The 20,413-nt window shown below is 39.8% G+C and overlaps 1 protein-coding gene across 1 annotated transcript in view; it reads left to right on the top strand.

The window, feature by feature from the left end:
• akt1 (v-akt murine thymoma viral oncogene homolog 1) overlaps window positions 1-20,413 on the top strand; it is a 42,378-nt gene that overhangs the window by 9,309 nt on the left and 12,656 nt on the right. The window contains exons 3-5 of the mRNA XM_044142982.1: window positions 16,361-16,489; window positions 19,719-19,830; window positions 20,148-20,274. Coding sequence (XP_043998917.1) covers window positions 16,361-16,489; window positions 19,719-19,830; window positions 20,148-20,274 — 368 coding nt within the window. The remainder of the gene's footprint in view (window positions 1-16,360; window positions 16,490-19,718; window positions 19,831-20,147; window positions 20,275-20,413) is intronic.

The following is a 20,413-nucleotide window of genomic DNA, read 5'->3' as shown; positions in this document are numbered from 1 at the left end:
CAGTCTTCTTGCTACGCACCATATTTGAAGTACTAGTGGGGGAAGGTGATTCAATAGTGTTGTTCTTTGTACATATTTGCATGTGTTGTAGGGGTGAATTGTTTTTAACAAGCAAAAAGTTGTTGAATTTCCCATTTGAAGAAGATTTTACTTGATCAGTAAAGATCTCTGTTTAACAAAAAAGCTTTATTAAACAGTGCAATTTATTATTATTTATTGAAATTTATTGAAATGCTAAGAATTAGCAATGTCTTAGATGGCGATGGTGGTAATATGGTAATTTTATTTTTAAATGTCAATACTTTAAACTAGTAACTGCTTCATCTCTGCAACCATAAAGCTAGTTTATGAAGCCAAAGGAGAAAGGAATCTGAGCAAGAACATAGAACTATGTTACACAGAATGTACATAGAAAAACAGCAAAACACTCCCATGTCCCTAATTTTTTTTCTCTGAAAAAAGCTTCTCAAAACGCTGCTTGAATGATCAAATTAAGCATTTTTCACAACAGCATGAAGTTGAAAGGTCTAAAAGATGCATTGGAGGGACTTTGGTCTACTCTGCACCACCTTCCTGTTATCTGCTTTAGGTTTCGCTCTTTCTCACCCTTTGCAGTAGAATAAACCATATGTCATGCAGAAGTTTCCTCTTAAATGGCTTCCTATATCTACATTCTTCCTCTTTATTTTAAAGACCTTACTTCTACAGAATGCTTACTATGGTATTTATTGATCAAAAGAAGATTTCTAAGTTTGTGGTTGGTTATTCTTTAGCAACAATGAAGCCAAAAAGTCATCCTATTACAGTAACCAGTGGAGATCTCTTTGCATCTGTATTTAATTTTAACACTGTGCCTTACTATTTACATTTGACGGTAGTGATCGTCTTGCTTTCAAACAACCCCCAACTGTTCAAACATGTAGGTTAACCAAGCTACCACAGAACTCAAACTATGTAAAGAACCTAAAATATGTTCATTGCGCAAAAATATTTTCAAACTCCCTGTTGATGCATGTTTGCGTTCAGCTTTAAATTTAGACTTTAAGCATTCGTTTGAATTGGTCTATTTTCACACTAGTAGTTGAGAATATAACACTGCTTTTTTCCCCTAAATGAGCAAGCAGTTCAATTTAAAAAATCTAAGCTGTTAATCTGTAAATTTTGGTTGCAGAGTCCCCTGAGGGGCTCTGTTGAGTCCCCCCCCCCCACCAACAGTGTTGTGTGGTGTTTGGCATGGTTCTGTGTCAGGCGTGATTCCCGTTGTTTGGACGAAAAGGCATTCCTCACATACCTGCAGGCTTTGAGCAGCTTTATGTGTGCATACTAACTCTGCCTTTCGACTGCGGCTTCCTCCCAGAGCTTGCTCCATCACCACCCAGGGCAAAATTAGGATAAGAAACTTTTCCAAAACCACTCAAACCTCCTGGGCTCTGAGCCAGAGAAGAAGTTTTACTGGAAAAGGGGAAACTGTAACTTAATGGATAAGGTAATAGGAGCAGGTCACTCACAAAGAGCAGTTTGCTGCTGGGATGTTGCTATAACTTCAGGACTGAATTCAGTCTCAGGATGATGCGGCTTTTGCTCTCCTCCCATGTAACGATTAGGTTGTCTTATTTCATTACTGGGAATGTTGGTTTACTAATTTGGTTGCTTGTAAAATTATTACTCAATAATTTTATTTATTTTTCTTAATTGCATTAACAGCAGCTAAGGAATTGAGGACTAGCTGACACAAAAGCCTTCCTTATAGTAGCAACTGCAGAGTTTTGGTAAAAATCTTAATACAAAGCACATTTTTGCAGTGCATCAGAAGTATCTCTTCTGCTGCATAACGGGTAAATATTTTAATATTTAGTTTTATTATTTTGGCCAATGGTTCATCGCCAAAATAATATGGGCTCCTGGGGTCATGAAAGCCTTATTTTTTATCATTGTCATTTTTTCTTTTAAGTTTGTTTGCTATGAGAGAGAATTCCTGTGATGCAATGACTTAAATTTAAATTGTGAACTATTTTGTACTTTTGATTGTAGTCACTTGGGGATTGAGTCAGACTTTAAAATTCCTGGTGTTGCATTGTTTTGTTACAAAATGTATTAAAGAAGAGTCCAATTGATTTTTTTTTCATGGTTCAAATGCAGTCTGGAAGATGGAAGTGTGTCATTATTTTCTAGGTCTGGAAAAGTACAGAAAAATAAATGTGAAGAAATACTTGTATTTAGAGACTTCATTCCCTGTCCCTTTGTCCAAACGTTGTCCTTCCTCCCTTACTTTGATCTTTTCTTCCTTCCTTCTCTCCTGCCTTGTCTCTCTGTATTTCTCCCTCTTGTACTAGCAAGGAGAAATATCTACTTTAATTTCATGGTGAAAATTTGATTTCATATTTGAAAATGAATATAGGAATGAGAATTCTGAAAAGTTGAGTCTGAGTTGTTTAAACGTTAAAAGAATTGCAGAAACCTTATTTTTGTCTAAGGCTGTAATCTGAACAGACAGTGAATTAAACCTTAAATAGTGTCATTTTACAGAGGTCTTTAGCTGTGGGTAGTCATGTTACTTTTTTGCTCCTCTCATTGTCTTGTCTGAGTCACGAAACTGGCACATGTCCATTTTTCCACACCTTCGCTGGTGCTGATAAGAATGGAACATTCTTATTGAGAGCCGGTGTAAAATGTAACTTCAAGATTAGTCAAATAATAACTGGGATGAGAAAGGCGAGTTTGTATGACAAGTATCCACACACATTAACACACAACTCCTGCAGTGACACCCCTTTACTTATGACACACGCTAAACAAACAACCCGTCAGGAATAATGAGTTGGCATGCTGTCGCAGCCCGACAGCTGTGGCCTGTGAAATGTCTCCCCGAGCCTCCGTGTTTTGATTGGAGGACGTCCGGCCGCTTCCCTGACAGGAAGGCTTTTAGTGTCGCATCACTGTCATACACTCGTTGCCCCAGAGCCACTGCACAGAAGGTGAACCTGCAGCAGCCCCGCTTTGCTGTCCGTCACCTCAGCCAGGCGTCCCGCACCTTCGCCTGAGCTTTTATTGTGTGGCAGTGCCACCCAAGTGACTCAAATCTCTGCGTGGGCATGATAATGAACGGCTCATACAACCGCACCATGCTCATTACTCCCATGTGTGCACCGAAAACATCAATTTAGCATCTCAGAAAAGATAAACCTTCATATTTCCATCATTGTTTTATCTGTGTTCCATGAAACCCAGTCATGCAGTTTTCTACTTGTGTAACTTTACAAAGACCAAACTCATCCTGAGTTTCCTCCTCATCCTGCCCCAGTAAAAGTTACTGTCTCTTTGTGGTGATTGGATTTCACAGTGGGTCAGTCCCAGGCACAAAGCACAGCCGCTCTAGCATGTTAACTAAACAAAGCCATGCCATTCACTCTTACTCTGATTCCTTTCTGGTTAGTCATCTTGAACATGCACGTGCAAACTGTTTCAAGACTCCCAAAAGAAACTGGAGAAAGTATTTTGCTTCATACTTTGCAGAGCTAGGGTGTCTGTGTAACTCCACATTCTCAGCCTTGAAACGTTGTGAACATTTGTTGTAGATTGGCTGCCTTCAGGGATTCAATTCTGAAGTGCACACCTTCATACTTTCTTTTCAGGCTTTGTGTCAAAGAAATGTGCTCAAATTGTTGACGCCACTTGATGTGCCACCAGTGTGGAATGGTCAGTTTTACAATGCAGCTGTGAAACTGGCAGAAGGGGTTACTTGAGTCTGCAACTTGGATCGAAGTTGTCCGTAAGTCGCAAAACAAAGAGATCAGACTTGTGCTGCAAAGACTCTTTGAGCCTCAGGAACAATCTTTATCTAATGAAATCGAGGTTAAGTGTGCCACTAGGACTAGATTGAGTGAATGATTCATGTTGTCATCTCTGTGATGGCATTCAAAGATTACTGGCTCGATTTTTATTTATTTATTTTTTTGTAGTGTTTCTTGACAGTACTAGCCAGAAAAAGGAGTTAATGGCAACTTAAGTTTTTAGTCTTGAATGCTACCATCTAGTATGTTGATGGATTACTTAACCAAGTAAGTAATCCATAGATTGCAGCTCTCTCAAACTCACACACTTTGGATCTCTGTTTTGCTCCTAAACGTTTGATATTTATTGTAACATTTAAATTACTGCACAGATTTCTCTCATACTGAACTGTTCTAGAAGAGCTTGGCTAATTTCCCAACAAACTAAACTTCATTTACATCAGACATCTTATTTTCACACTGATAAGCTAGTGTCATCACAAAGACACTTAAGATTCTTTAAAATAAAGGCAATTCATGTTGGGGTTTATTAACAAACTCTGATCTTCCAGGTTACAGCCAGTTTATTAACAATTTTCATAGTGCCCCCCCTAACCCCCCCATACTTGTTTAGCGTCTTTTGGTTTCATTTTAAAACAGTATTGAGACTTAAAAATCAAATTCATTTTTAAATGAATCTGATTTGAAGAAGAAAAAAACTGATCATATCTACTGTTATGAGACTTGAAAACATAACTTCTAAATGCAGATTTAGTTAAAGCTTTCTTTAGTAATTTTACACATGCTGAAACAAAAGAGACCAAAAGCTTCACAACATTCTTTAATACACTATATAATAATCAAAGAGATTAATAGTAGTTTATTGCATCATAAGACAGAAACCTGTAAAAGGATTTGAAGTGGTGTTAACAAATTGTTACTTTTCTTTTACATGATGGGATATTTTTATATTGTTATGATACTTTTAATTTACAATATATTTTTATAAGTGTTAAAAGCTTGTGATTTTGTATTGGGGCAAATAATAATTTTTTCCCTACTAGAGCTACATATTCCATGTGAGGTTGTAAATTTTGGATAGAGAATTGACTTGGACTTGGTGGGGAAAAAAGTACCTGTGAATGTCTCTGAGAGGGTACAGTCTGTGTGAAGCATGTTTATTTAGAGAACACCGCCAACAGGACATCACCCAGCAAACTTGCGTATGGGCCACATTGCAAGTACAGGCTTGCACAAACACTGTAACTTTGTAGTTGGTATCGCAACCAATTGTTAGATGTCCGCTTTTATGTGCTTTACAGTGTGCACCCGATACACACTTTGAATGTGTCTACGGAATGTGTCTGCTGCTGCAGATCCTGAGCAGCATGTTTTTTTTTCTCTCTTTGGAAGAAAAAAAAGAACAACATCCTTCCAAAGTTTCCTTCAAAGCCAGAGCATCATCAGACATCAAAGCAGCAGATTGTGGGTTCCTTAGTTTCCAGCAAAGCACTGTGGCCAAAAGCTCAGTGAAGCTCGACAGAACAGCGCTTGCTTGTCCTCGCCTCTTCCCTGGCCCTTGTTTGTTTGACTCATTTGCTCCTTGACAAGTATAAAGAGCCGGCCCCCTCGTTAGGCTAACGAAGGCCACAACAACTCTTGGATTTGGGTAACACGCTCAGCTGGCTTAGACTCGTGAGGGGAGGGAGGTGCAGAGAACACACCAGTAGAGGTGGTATGGAAAAGATAAAGGGGTGAAAAAGAGAGGCAGAAGTTAAGCAGCGTCCTTGTGATGTTCCCACAACATTGCTCAGTGACCCAGTCGGCATGAGGAGAGCTGATGGAGGATGTGTGCGACGTGCCACACAGACCCTCTCATGGTCTGGCTTGGAGCTCATCAGCTAATTGGTCCCTTTTGCTGGTCATGAGGTTGAAGGACACCCATGATGTGCTCCTCCAAGCAAAACCTTGTTGGTGGTCCAGGAGAGTGCATGGGACGCAGAGGGAGGATAATGTAGGGAGGCGGTACTCTAAAACATCAGACACAATACATCGAACAATGTTTTTTTTACATTTTTTTTGTCATCTTCTGCATATTTCTATCCGATGCATGTGGTGAACAGACCTGCAAGATTCCAGCCTACAGTTTTTCACAGAAGTCATGGTTCACTTTTTTTATAATGCCTCCTAAAGGCAAACAGAGTTTCTTCTACTATTAAATGCTCTTCAAAGGAGCATGCCCAAGTGATTAACCATATCTCATGGTTCTGTCATGCTGTTTCAAAACTGCAGGTCTTTGACTTGCTGCCAGATTTATTGCTGGGCTCAGTCTGGCTCCTACATATCCTCTCACTATGGCTGTCAGCAACCACACATTGCCGCACTGCACAGACACACAACCATTTGTATCTCACCACTGGAGAACATTTCCACTGAATTTAGTGAAATGGTTCTTTTATATGGTGATATTTCTTTTTTTAAATATATATATGTAAAAAAAAAATCTATCCTATATCATTTATTCATCTATAAATTGCAATTAATAAACTCCATATAATAACCAATGGTATTAAAAACCCAGCACAATCAATGCATACTGTATTGTACATGTGCAGCAAAAAAGCTCCATACAGGGTTTGTATGTAAACGTACGTTTGTACGTAGGTTTTTAATGCAGAACTCCCTTTTTAAGTTTTCTTTGAAGGACTTGAATATTAACATGACTATCTGCTTTCCTGAGAGAATGAAGAAGCAGTATCCTAGCTAAATTTAACTTAACTGAGATACTTTCAACATTTCTGAATCCAGAGAGAAGTTCAAAAGTCAGAAAGATGGAAAAAACAAAAACAAAAAAACAAAAACTTGTTGGTATATGTTCTGCCTTCTTGTTATCTTCTGGAAGTCTTACTGACTATTGATCTCTTGCAACTTCAATGGACGACATGTCTCAATGTTTTAGAACAGTTTATTTTTGAATAGCTTTTAATAACATGTCTCTGCTTCTCTAACTACATTTGTTTAACCCCTCACTGAAGATTTTGAGTCTTCTCCTTTCAGCTACATAATGTCCTAAAAGTATTATTGTCGTGACAACCAGATTTTAACCTGGTGCTAATTTTGTTGGTTAATAACAGAAAAAATCCCATTAAAATACACTAAGGTTTGTTGGCCATAAAGTGAAAAATGCGGAAGCCGTCAGGAGGCATAAATAAGTTTGCGAGGTTGTGATAGCCTGTGATAGGAGGGATGTTATGTGTAACTTGTTAAAAATCTTTACAAACAGTTCAAGCCAGAGAACATGCAAGTACTAGAAGATGCACTAACTGATCAGACAGAGGTTTCCCCACCAGGAACTCGGCGCTCTGGCAGGCCAGGTTTCTGGCCTTCAGCGCAGACCCCCTACTCCAGGAAATGGGAAAATGGGAAGCAGTCTTCCTGCTAAATGTGGTGGAGAGAAGTAAATTACTGGGGTGCAGCTGTCGGCAGGAAAGAGTGCTGGCATGGTGGTGGAACTAAGAGACTGTGGGAGGTGTCACCTCCACCAATTTGCCTCCTCTCATGACAGTCCTGCTGTGTGCTTACTTTTCTGTGTAGAACCCGCCTGCTGGCTCCAACTGTGGTTCTCAGTAGTGCTCCATCTTTTTCTTTCTTTTTTCTAATCACCATCCATCTCCCTCCCCCCATTTTTGTTTCTCTACTGTCTCCATCACCATCTGATCTCATGTTCTTTACAGTTATTGGTCCTTAATATTTCCTGGTTCCCAAATCCCTTGCCCACCCCACTGAGCAAATCCCCCTACTCTCCTCCATTTGTAGCCCACCACCCTGCTACTAGTATAATGCCACCTCTAACAGATCAGATCAATAGTGCAAGTTTCTAAAAAGCAGCTAAATGTTTTCAGTCTTTGAGATCAGTCATATCACTGGCGCTGCTCTCCATCTTAGCATGGTAATTTTAAAGGCATTGTTTCAAAACAAGAGGACAGAAATGTAAAACTCCTTATGAACGCGGTTAATATTAACTGTAAAATACATTGTTGCTTTGCAATTGCTGCTTGTTCTAGAAAACTGTGACCAAATTTTTTTGGTCACCGTTTTTTTTTTTTTGTACATCTTCCAAAGGACCAGCAACACTGCTTAATTTCTCAAATAGCTTCTAATGGTCAATGGAGATTGCGGTTATTAGTGCCGTGGAAAAGAGGGAGGAAAACTTAAATATTTCTTGAGGTGAAGGATTTACTTCCCTATTGGCCACAGCTAGCTCTGACAAGATCTGAGTTTAAATCCATTGTGGTTAAAGTTAGAAAAGAGTGAATTATAATTTTGAAAAAGTCAACTATTTCAAAATGCGTAGAGCTGTACCTTTTCAAAAGGCTTTTCATCCAACAGGTTCCTGTTGGATGAAAAGCTACTATGTCCCTACCAGAGCTAATTTTTCTTGTCTAAGTTTCTACCCTGGTATTTGGTCTTCCATTGATGTTTTCTTATCTTTTTAAGTATTGGGTCTTACATCAGTCCTTGAGACTTTATTGCCACTAATTTGCTCTAAGTAATCTGTGTTTATTTGTTTGCTGTGCAGTAACCCAGTTAACTAATCCATGGGTTGCTTGTTTACCCAGGGAGAAGGGGCAAATCTCAGTCCCTGTGTGGCAGGGGGGAACTTCCCACAGTGTCTCTATGGTAATCAGCAGGTGTCACTCACCATGGAGAAGAAGTGAGTGCTTTCTTATGAGCGTGAGAAAGAGGGGCAGCCTCCATCGCATCCCCAACCCCCTTGCTTTTTTTTTTTTTATCTTGGGGTAGCAGCAGCCCTAGTGACAGTGAGAGGGTTAGATTTCAAAATAGGATGGTCCTTCAGCTCAACATGATAATGATGCTTCCAAAGTCCAGGCTTTGGACTCCCACTTCCTGCCACAGCTTGTGATAAAAGAAAAATTAATGTCAGAAAAAACACAACATAAAAGTGTTCAAACTCCTGGACAGGTTACAATGGCCTATTGGTGTCTGTTTCACAGTGAACAGTGCAAATGGGTAGAGAGCTCTTTAGACAGCATGAAGTTTAGCAGCATGCCTTCCGATTCAACCAATTCATGGTGGAAGTCAAGATTGTGGTTGCTGGGGCTCATTGGTGACCCCTACATCAGGGAGCCCTCTCTCCTCCGGAGCCCACAGCTCATTAAGATGCAGGGCACAGGGCGGCGGGCCGCAGCTGCAGCCTACAGGCAGAACCCGGCAGAAAAGGGCCGAAGGGATGGCGGGGGCGGCTGAGGAAAAACCAACAAAAGGCAAAGCCCATCCTCCCCCTCCTCCCTCGCTTTGGAGTTCTAATTCCCTAATCCTCAACCTCCGCCTCACCCCCTCCTTCCACCCCTCTCATCCGATTCCCACCACTCAAACACACATGCACAGTTCATGGAGTTACCACTGGCTCCCTTCCTCACATCCCCAAGCTATGAATGGCCAGACGGGGGACAAAACCCAACAGCAGCCTACTCAGGAAGTCCAACCACTGGGTTTGGGCAGTGAGAGGCACATTTTGTCTGAGCCTCTCTCCCCCCCCCTCGCTGTGAGAGATCCCTTACCCTCTCATAACACGATTGTGGGTATGGTTTATCCAGTCATCTTTAATGATTCTTTGCAACTTCACAAAGAGGTTTGTATGCATCAGACCTGTTGGTTTGTACACATTTTTGCTGCTTGATGAAGGCTACATGATGAGTTTTTATTAAATGCTAACAAGCCAAGGCAGCTGGGACATTAGCATTCCTGTTGTTGTCACATGGAGATGGTAGAGCAGGACGTTCTTTAGAGCTATTAACCTCTTTTACTCCCTCGTTTTTTTTTTTTTTTCTTTTCTGTGTGAAGACTTCCCCATCTCTCCCTTTATTTACCAGTTATTCTATAAAACTTCTCTCTCTAGCTTTTATGTTCTAGGCCTCTTTAACAGACTTAACTTACAAAAGGTTTGGGCACCTAAAAGTGCTGTATGTTTTGCTTTCTTGCAAGTCTGTGATGTTTGGGTAAGCATGTCCCAATTACAAGTATGAAGACACAAAGGTTTTAAAATACTTGGGTCTCAAAACCACAACAATTTTTCAGCATTCCCATAGTGTGAAGTCAGTTTCACATGTTGCCAGAGAAAATGTTACCAGAAAATGTTGCGTGTATGTGAAAATGTTGCCAGAAATTTCTCTGGCTTTATGGAGCATGGGGTTAACATCCATACTGTGTATATGGGTGGCACGGTTTACTCCTGCGCCATTACCTTGCCCAACTGTAACCGTTTCTAAACACATTTTCTTTCTTTTAAGTATGGGTGGAAGCTGTCTTATGCTACTTGACTGGCAGGGCACAACAATTCACACGGTTTTCTGACAGTTAAATGGTTTTAAACCGTAGGAATTGGATGATCAGAAGTTTTAGCATGCCAGAACTGTTTGTCAAGTAGCCAACTGAGTGATAGTTCAAGTAATTAGCCAGCTAGTAATAGCAGCTTGTTCTGTACTGTATTAGTAAAAAGACTGGATCAAATTTCTTTACTCATTTATGTAAGAGGCTTTAAAGTGATGTCAGTCCAAAATTTGCTTGTTTAAAGAAACAATACTTTAATGCGTCTAGAAAGGCTTTTCACAGGGTTTAGCACTTTGATTAAAGGAATTTCTGGCCATTGTGAGGGCAGACATGGATGTTGAATGAAAAGATCTGACTTGCACTTAAAAAAGAAGTTTGAGGCCAGGACCAGTTAAGTTTTTCCAGACTGTACTGTCATTTATGTCCTTATGAATCTTGCTTTATACTGATACACAGTCAGTTTGGAACTGAACTGGCCAGTTTCCAAACGTTTCCCACAGTCAGAAGCATCAGTCCAAAATGCCTTGGTATGCTGAGGTATTAAGAGTTTCTTTCACTGGAACTAGAGGCCAACCCCAACTTCTGAAAGATAGCTATACACCATAATCTGTTCTGCACCCAAGTTTACACCTGACACAATGCAGTCAGAAAAGAGCCTTTCTGCCAAACCCAGACTCATTAGTTAATGTCTTGAGAGAAAATGTTTCTGCTGCTGTAGAGTCCATTGGCAGGTTTATTTTACCTCGTTGCAGCCAAAACTTTGCATTGCATTTGGTAATGTAATGCTTTGTCTGCAACTGATTGGCTATGGAAACCCATTCAAAGACGCTCTCCACACTCTGGTCTGGGGATAACCTGAAGGCCATATGAGGTTTATAACTGTGCAGAAAGTGACCCGTTTGAATCGTGTATCTCAACATGTGCGATTTTAATTGGCCTACTTTGTGGTTGAGTTTCTGACGCTCCCAGCGGCTTTCTTTTTTTTTTTTTTTTTTTTTTTACACAGTTAAATGTGTTTGTGCGGTAAGTCATAACTGAACTTTCTGAGGCCAGGTAGCCTTCATGGTACCGCCCTTGAATTCACTGAGCTCCTGAGGGCAAGCCATTTTTTCAGAAATTCTTGTAGAAGCAGACTGCATGTCAATCTGACTGGTTTTATATAGTCATGGACATGGAATTGATTGGGACACCTGAATTACATAATTTGGAGGGGTTTTGCTAAGTTTTTATAGTGTGAGAAACTCCTACCAGCCCAATGCTAGCTGGGACAATTTTATAAAAGAAAAAAAATCTCAGTCTAGTTGGCATAGAAATAAGGCTCCTGTGATTTTTATAAATGTGGACAAACAAAATAAGAATCAACCTTTTACAGCTGTGGCCAAACCGGTTTCTCCCCCCATAGTACACCTTGTTGTGCGTATGTTTTGTGTTTAGGGGATAAAGGGCGTGGCAGTCGCATGCGAGTGCTGTCCACACATACAGGGCCGTGCAGCAGTTGGCAAATAAAGATGAATTCTGTTGTGTTTGGCAGCGGTTCTCTGTTCATTATTTTCCACTTTGCCCAGCGCGCATCCCAGCCCTCAGCAGCTGCTTGTCATGTAAAGACACTCTATCAGGCCCTGACAGCTCCTCCCATGCACACACACGCAGTCACAATGCACATGGCTCATACACACACTCTTCCACTTGCAGGCCTACATATGTAGGGAACATATGTAGCGATCTGTCTCACTAGCACTCCATTCAGCACAGCTCCTTGCACAGAACTTTTTCATCCACTTCGGTTCTCCCATCGCTCATCTTGTGTCAAATCACTCTTATTATACTTCTGTCCTTCCCATAATTTAGTTGCGTTGAGCCACATGGCTACTGTCTGACTTCTGTAGAAGTGCTTTGATTCTGTGACACAGATAACAAGAAGGATTTCCTATAATAGGTGTTTGTGTCTCGATCAGACATTTGATGAACGTTTTTCTTATCTAGGCTGTGGTCTTTGTGTCTGTGGGCCATTTCCCTGTTTGGAGAACATTTTCACATCAAGCAGGGTTTGGTTTACTGGTACAGAGTGATGGTGATAAAGTGAGTCAGAAGTAGAATGAACTCCTGTGTTTTTATTTAGAACTTTTGTAAAGCTGTTTGTTTTGCCTCTCACTGAGTCAGCTGGAGTCTGCTCTGCTGAGCATTGATTACACCAAAAATTATACTTAATTTGTTTAACTTGCATTCTCCTGTATTGAGCATATTTTGTTTTTTTTTCCACACAATGTATTTTATTATAGTTTTATTTGAACCAGCACGCCATAAAACAGAAACAAACATAGGGTGAACTTTATTTTTATTCACCTCTTTTATTCTGATACTCTTAATAAAATCTAGTGCATGCACCTAAATCACTAAACTAGTCAAAGGTTAATCTACCTCTGTGTAATTTAATCTCAATTTCAATACAGCTGTTCTCTAATTACTTTAGAGTTTTATTAAAGAACATCAGCTTACTAAGGTTGCAGGAGGGTGAGGCTATTTAAAAAATATTCCAACCTTTGAACATCTTAGAAAGTACTTTTTAATTCAACTGAAAATAGAGCTGTAAACGTATCACGACATTGTGATCCACCTATGCTAATAAATTGGCCATTAATTAGAGAAGCAGCCAAGAGTCCCATGTTAATCTGCAGTTCAGGTGGGAGAGTCTTTGTATAGAAGAGCTTTTAATCTGGCTTTCATGGTAATGTTGATGGGGAAACAGTCAACATTGTTTCTATTACTAATAAAATACTAAAAGAAAACCAAAATCCATCCTCTCTGAAGTTTACCAGAAGTGATGTAGGTTCTGTGTTGATGGGAAGATAAGTGAAGATAAATACTGTGCTGTCCTGGAAGAAAACCTATTAGATGTTGCAAAACGCTTTAGACTGGGGTGGAAGTTCAATTTCCAGTAGGACAATAACCCAAACAGACAGAGCTTCAATGCTTATGTCAAATATTCACAATTTCAGACCTAAATCCAGGTGAGAAATTTTGTGAAGTAGCCCTTCAGTTTTCAGGTTTTTTTCAAAGAACCAATGTCTTGTCTGTAAACCAAGTACAAAGCCGAAAGAAAAGTTAATTAGAAAACTTGAAGTATATACTTTGGGGTTAATTTCGATGCAAGGCCCAAATTACAGATAATTTATAGAAATAAAATTCTATTATTCTGTTATTTAATAACTATAGTTGGTGATATTGCATATGATTTACAATAAAGTACTGCCAATTGTGGTTGTAATGAGTGTAAAAATCTTTAAGTGGAATAGTTAATGAATACTTTTGCAATATGCTTTGTTACATAAATAGAATAGTGTATTTTTGTTTGTTTTTGGGGGTTAACTTGGGTTAATCTTGATCAGTGAGGGTGAGTAAACACCCTCAGTGATCAAGATTACTGATCAACACCCTCAATAATGCCTGCTCTCTTGCAGGATTTTTTTTTGCATCAGTGTGAGAGTCGGTAACCGCAGTCTCTCCCCAACTTTGTTTACGTGAACTGTTAAAGATGCAAAAAGCCCAGCTGTCTGTTTCACTTTCTCATCATGTTAGCGCTTAAAAAAGGTGTGTGGAAAGTACATATGAATAAAAGTAGAAGGGGAAATGACTGTAAATGGGAAGCTTCTAAGGGTCATCTTTGTTGTTTTTTTTCTCAGCAGACTGTGGTGTTGTGTGTGTGTGTCGCACTGCAATGCTGTGGAGACATAGTCTCAGACAGCCGGATATAGCTACTTCCACTGTTTGTCATGTGACCAGGTTTTGTGGTCACACACAAGGAAGTTACCGTGTCCTCCTGTCTCAAAGTAGTGTGTGCAAGGTGAAAATGTGCTGGGCAGATGTGGAGTTTCCCATATTTCTCAATAGTATAGTAAACATTTCTGGTACTGCAAGTCTCTTAGTTGCTTTTTCTCTAATCTCTGGGCGCATTTAGAGCTCAAGTGTCAAGTTCCTTCATAAACTTGTTTGCTTCATGCTGTGTTTTCCCCAAGTGACCACATGAACCCGTCTCTTCTGACATCACAGTTCAGCATAGCGACAATTCTTGGAAGACTCAAGTGACTGAGAATGCAGGACTGGCTTTGTCATCCCCCTGACATCAAGGCCACCTCAGTGTCTCCAAAATCCAATGCTCGCTGAGCCTTGAGCTCCTGCTGCGTCATATAGTACCACCCATGCTGCTTCTCCAGTGGGTGCTATGCGTCAGCAGAGCTGGCAGAAAATGCTCTCAACCTTCCAAAGTGTGTGTTGATGTAATCTACTACACAGAAGCCTTTTTTCTCCCTGTGAGCCACTCTATAAACAAATCTATTTGCACACAAGCACATTGGGCTATGGTGAAACACCTGACTCTACCCGTCACAACAGACTTTGTACATAAGAATATTTCTTAGTCTGGAAGTGATTTTTGCCCTGTTCTTGCCCTAAAACCAAACCTTACACAGCTAAAACTACTTTTTTTGTTGTTTTCTATGCCCACCAGACAAGCATGTACGTAGAGTCCGCGTCTCGTCAGAGGTGTCAGGTAGAGTGCTCATTATCCTGCCTCTGCATTGTGCACATACTGTCCTCAGTGGTTGCTGGCATGGAGGATATCAAGGGAATATGGGTCAGCCAAAACCTGTCGGGAGAGCAAGTCACCAGCTGGGGCCCAGCTGAGGCAAAGAAGGCTCGGTACAAAGGGTTCAGCATTGTTTCTGGCCATCAATTTCGTTATTGTTGAACAGGTTCTTAATTTGAACTCCCAACTTTACTCTTAAATTGCACTTCTTATGTGCTCTGGGTTGTGTGTTTATAAATGATATAGGCAAGTGATCTTAACGGACCGTGTGTTGATTCTTTGAGATTTAGTATATATTTATGAATGACTGATCTAGATGCTGAAGAATCACATGTCTTTGCTGTTCATCAACTTTATTATATACCATGTTAACATATTTGCAGTGTATTTTTTTAAAATGAAAATTGACAAATGGTGGGCAGGAAAAGTATCATTTATGACTGGACATAACATTAGAGGAAAACATTCAGTATCCAAAAAAAATAATCTTCAAATGATCTTCTTAAACCATAGAAGATCTTAAGAATACAAAAATACAATTTAATCCCATAAACTTTGGATATGGTCTGTGAGCTTCTGACTGGCTGGTCACTTTTTCACTCTGAAAGTCACGCCACTCCACACATTTATTGAAACAAACATAACTACAGACAATGGACAGCAAAAACATACTGGACTCACTGTGACAATCTGCCAAAATGTTAGAAATCTTGTTTTCCAAGACCTTGCCAAACTTGAATGTATTGTTACCAGTATTACTTTTCAAATGTTTATTTATTTATTTATTTATTTATTTATTTTTCTGTGGTGGATGTGGCCTTTATCAGGAATCACAGAACATTTGATGAAATAGAAACAGGGAAGACTTGCAACAAAGGTCACAAAATCATGAATCAAACCAAAGATGGCTGCATAGCAGATGCAAACCCTGTTAGTGGGACACCTGCACGACCACTACTCCACACCATGCCCCATAATTACTTACTAGTAAAATGTTGGGTTTTTTGCCCGTGCAACTTTACTTTCTTGTCTTGATAAGATTGTATTCATCTTGACAAAAAATGTTACAAATAAAGGAGAAACAATAAGTTTACATGATATAAATTATTTTGGACTGTTTGGCGAGTTTTATACCACGGTCCACCAGCTTCTGTTTGCTGTTTGACTGATCTGTTTCCAGTTGTATCAATCAGAAGTTTTTGAGTTAGGGAAACAGAAGCTCATATTGACAGATCTTCTACATTTCTGTACGTGCACACACTAAGAAACCCCACACTTCTGTGTTAGAGGAAATGGGGCAATTAAGGACAGCTTGGTGCTGCTTGGCAGGGGGTTAATATGCGGCTCCGTAATTAAAAATAAATTACGGTTTTCCAGTATAAATATTCAAGTTCCACGCCACCGTGTGCCACTGCCTTGTTATGGTATGTTAGCTTTTTTTTCCCCTTCCGTCTGTACAACATCTGGCATAACATTTCCTGAAGCATCACCAGAATAAATTGAATTTGGTCTTTCTTCAGAGATTCATTTGCGTGAATCATGTTGAATAAGTGAGTAGGATGGACCTGTGTGGCTGCAGGTTATGGCAGCCACACAGCCACAGAAGCAGAGGTTTTTCAGAAACCCAATATCTTCTATTTGTGTTTCCCCATATCAGGAGAATACATCAAGACCTGGAGGCCAAGGTATTTTCTCCTTAAGAGTGACGGTACATTCATCGGTTACAAAGAACGGCCACAAGATGTTGACCAGCTGGAAACCCCCTTAAATAACTTCTCTGTTGCACGTGAGTATCTGCTTCAGAGAAAACACCTCTTTTTTTTTTTTTTTTTCTAAGCACCTTTAGTTTTTTTGCTTGAATATTTTTTGTGGTAAATGTTTCATCTGTTCATTTCACATGTTGTTTTAATAATATAAGGTATGATAGAGTTTTATCCAAGTACATTGAAAGCTGTCACTCTAAATATTCTCTGCAGACAGTCAGGAACACTCCATCACTTACAGTTGGGTACTAAAAACTTGAGACAAGTTAGTCTATGTTTTTGTGTGTGTGTGTGTGTGTGTGTGTGCGTGTGTGGGCGTGTGTGTGTGTGTGTTTTAAGAGTTGCCTAACACTTTAACAGCTGTGAGCTATTTGTTGGAAAACACTCTGGTACTCCACATCTGAAAATAATTGCACACCAAAAAATTATGTTGTACCTTTTTTCTGATTTATTCTTCCCTGGATGTGTCAATGCTACCATTGGTGCAATTCCCTAAAATGCCTTTCAAAGTGTAGATTTCTTTCTATTACGCTTTCTTTTAGTCTCAATCATTTCACTAGTTAATTGGTTACTTGATGGGAATTCCTTAAGTTTGATGCAGAAAGAGTAGGACGTCCTCTATTTACAACTCTCTCTTCATCTGTTTTCCCCCTGATGAATAAGCTCCAAAACATTATTTTAGGGTTCTTTGTGTTTAAAAAAGTTAATAAAGTTGGTCATTCTTTGAAATTACTATGTGAAGAATGGTTCTTGTCTCCACCTCAAGCAGAGGAAGGAAGGCATGATTTTTTTATTTTATTTTATGTATTTTTTTTGTTTTTTTTTGCTCAGATATATATGGTAGAGCCCCAGCTCTTGCTAATCAAAAGGAATTGAAAATCTCCCTGAGAGGAGACTCCATAGAAAACCTGGAATTTGTAAGATTGATTAAGACATGGGAAAGTTTTGGGTAGAAAATATTTGGGCGATAAAAGGGTTCCCTCAGTGACCTGATCTCATATCATGAATGGGTGGAATAAAATCCAGTAGGCTGACGAACTCTTTCATCCATGAGGCAGCTTGAAACAGAACCTCTCCCTCACTACATTAATAAATGTCAATTGATTGACATTTATTGATACCTAAAAAGATATCTTGCCAGAATCCTTTTAGGATTTTCAAGACACAGTTGCACATGGAGGAGACTCCAGATCATACCTTGAAATGTCTGGAGGTTCTTTATGTCATTTCTACCTTTCTACCTGTGGGATTCTCTGAAACTGTGTAGCTGGGGAGAAGGATGTATGCACTTCATTCAAGGGCCTGTTGCCTCCTTGAATCAATTTGGGAGACAATAAACGTCTATATATTTGGTTTCTCAAATGGCTTAACAAAGCCAGACCTTCAGCATCTTTGTTCATGCAAAATGTAAATGGAACCTGTCCGATAAAACTCACATTTTCTGCACAGTTTTCTGGGCTAAATCTGGTCAGTCAGAAATTTCTAAAACAAGATCTGCATGGACAGCCAGTTATTGCAGGGAATAGATCCAGTGACTAAAATGTAGCATGACCTAAGTCCTCAAGAGTATTCATAATCTAAGTATAGTGACATGTTAAACATGCAGAAAATCAATTTATTTTTTGTTGTGCATGTCAGGTGTTTGGATCATATTTTATCATCGTGTGCCCCTTACTTCAGTTAGTCAGAATTGTTTCTGAAGATGCTGCAGCATCATCTCTGTAGCATCATTGCGTTGTAATCAAACCTAGCCCCAGAATCCACATGGTTATGTCTGGTGTTTGACTTTAATGCATCAGGTGCTGTCCTCCTCCTCTCTGAGCTTCTTCCACAATCCCTCTACTTTCATATTGTGAAAGAAAACTAAATAGAAGTGCCCAGGGCAACACAGTTCTCTCCATCTTCCTATCACAGAAAGTCTCAGCGATATGCTGCTCAGTTGACTGAACACAACAATTAGACAGCACACTGTTTGTTTAACTTGTTTCCTCCCCGACACTCTTGAGTTATCGTGGCTATTAACTGCCTGATTTCAAGTATTTGTCTGGGCTACGCTCTAAGGCTCTTGTATCCATCCACGGAGGCTTTGTTTTTTTAGTTTTTCCTTGTCACCAGTGCGACCCCATCATAGAGGACACATGGTGTGTTGCTGCTGAGGGGGCGGCTGCAGCTGGATCACACATTCACCCTGATGGAGCCATGTTGGATCTCAGTGGTGGTCCACTTGGAGTCCTCCATCTATCAGACAGGGGCCATATTTGTGTCACACCCAGACATATTTGCTGACATGTTTCATTTGGGAACAGATGTTAATGTGAAGAAGGTGCAGATGGAAATCTCTGCTTTTGTACTTCCAGTTTGTGGGGTATTGTGAGTAATTGTTTTTAGAAACTGCTTACATAACAATTGTTTGCTCCAAAACTGGGGAAAAATATATATGTGAAGAAAGAGATGAGTGTATTGGGACAGCTGATATATATATTTTTTTATCAGCAAATGTTGTGATTCAAGACTTTCCACTGTTAGACTAAAATAAAAAGTTTGACAAGAGTTACTGAATGATGTAAAGATTTCTGTGTAGTGGGATAGTTTATATAAGAATCATTAAATGTATTAAAAGTACTAAAATTTGTATTTATTCACATGATTACTACACGATGTGAAATTGTGTGAAACTTGATGTCCATCCTTCCTTTCTTCCATTTATCCATTGTGTCCATTCATTCATCTATCTTCTATCATTTGTTCCTCCTTCTATCCTTCCATCCACCCATTTGTTGTGTCCATCCATAGTCTGTTGTCCATCCATCCATCTATCTTCCTTTTTTTGTCCTTCTTTCTGGCCTTTCATTCATCATCCATTGTGTCCTTCCTTCTTTTCTTGAAACATTTGTTGTAAATGTATGATGAACTGTTGTTTTTTAAATATGAATGTGAGGACAATAAACTGAAAACTCAGAAAGGTGAGTCTGGAAAATTGGCATTTTTACTGGGAAAAATTTGTAGTAACTGTAGATGTTGGCACATGGGTTGTTCACAACAAAAAGATACCAAATGTCACATTTTAAAGGAGCTTTCAAATCTTTTCCTCCAAAGTGCACCTGTTCTTTTCCAAATTGGCCAACGGTGTCTGTTAGGATGGCGATAAAGATAAATGGCTGTAACTGTGGGTCTGTCTCTCCCCTCTGCTCCTCTACAACACTGGCCCTTCTCTTCATCTCCCTCCCTGCTCTCTCCCTGGCTATTGGTCAGAGTGCCAGCTGATGAAGACGGAACGACCCAAGCCCAACACATTTATCATCCGCTGCCTGCAGTGGACCACTGTCATCGAGCGTACCTTCCACGTGGAGACCCCCGAGGAAAGGCAAGCTACAAGCGCGCGCACACACACACGGCACACCCGCCTCTCTTTGCAACTGGAGTTGTAAAACACAAACTGTTTAAATGGAAAGCATTTGTTTCCAGCACACAGCTGCACAGATTAAGATGTAGAGACTGCTCAAATATGTACATTTACAATGACTCATTGCCGCGTACTTATTCAAAGTTCCCTGTGATTGGCTGAACTGACACATGAAATTGCTTTCCTGTTGATAAGAACAGAATTGCATGATTGGGCTGCAGTCTTGCTCAATGGAAAATGAGCTGATTTAATCTCTTTGACTCCTCTGTCTAATTCAGGGAAGAATGGACCAAAGCCATCCAGGCAGTGGCTGAAGGCCTTCATAAACAAGAAGAGGAGAGGATGGACTCTTCTCCAGAGCCCATGGACATGGAGGTCTACCTGACCAAACCCAGACACAAAGTGGTACTGTATCTCACCCATGCACAGTGTTACACAGTGCCTTGCAAAACCATTCATATCTCTTTTTCACATTTTATTACATAGTAAACACAAACTCATTTTATGCTAATACAAGGTAGTGCAAAATCTTTTAACAAACAGA

The sequence above is a fragment of the Gambusia affinis genome, linkage group LG16 (assembly GCF_019740435.1).
Source record: "Gambusia affinis linkage group LG16, SWU_Gaff_1.0, whole genome shotgun sequence".
In the NCBI taxonomy this organism is placed as follows: Eukaryota; Metazoa; Chordata; class Actinopteri; order Cyprinodontiformes; family Poeciliidae; genus Gambusia; species Gambusia affinis.
The sequence above is the reverse complement of the archived record's forward strand: the minus strand, read 5'-3'. Positions and strand labels throughout refer to the sequence as shown.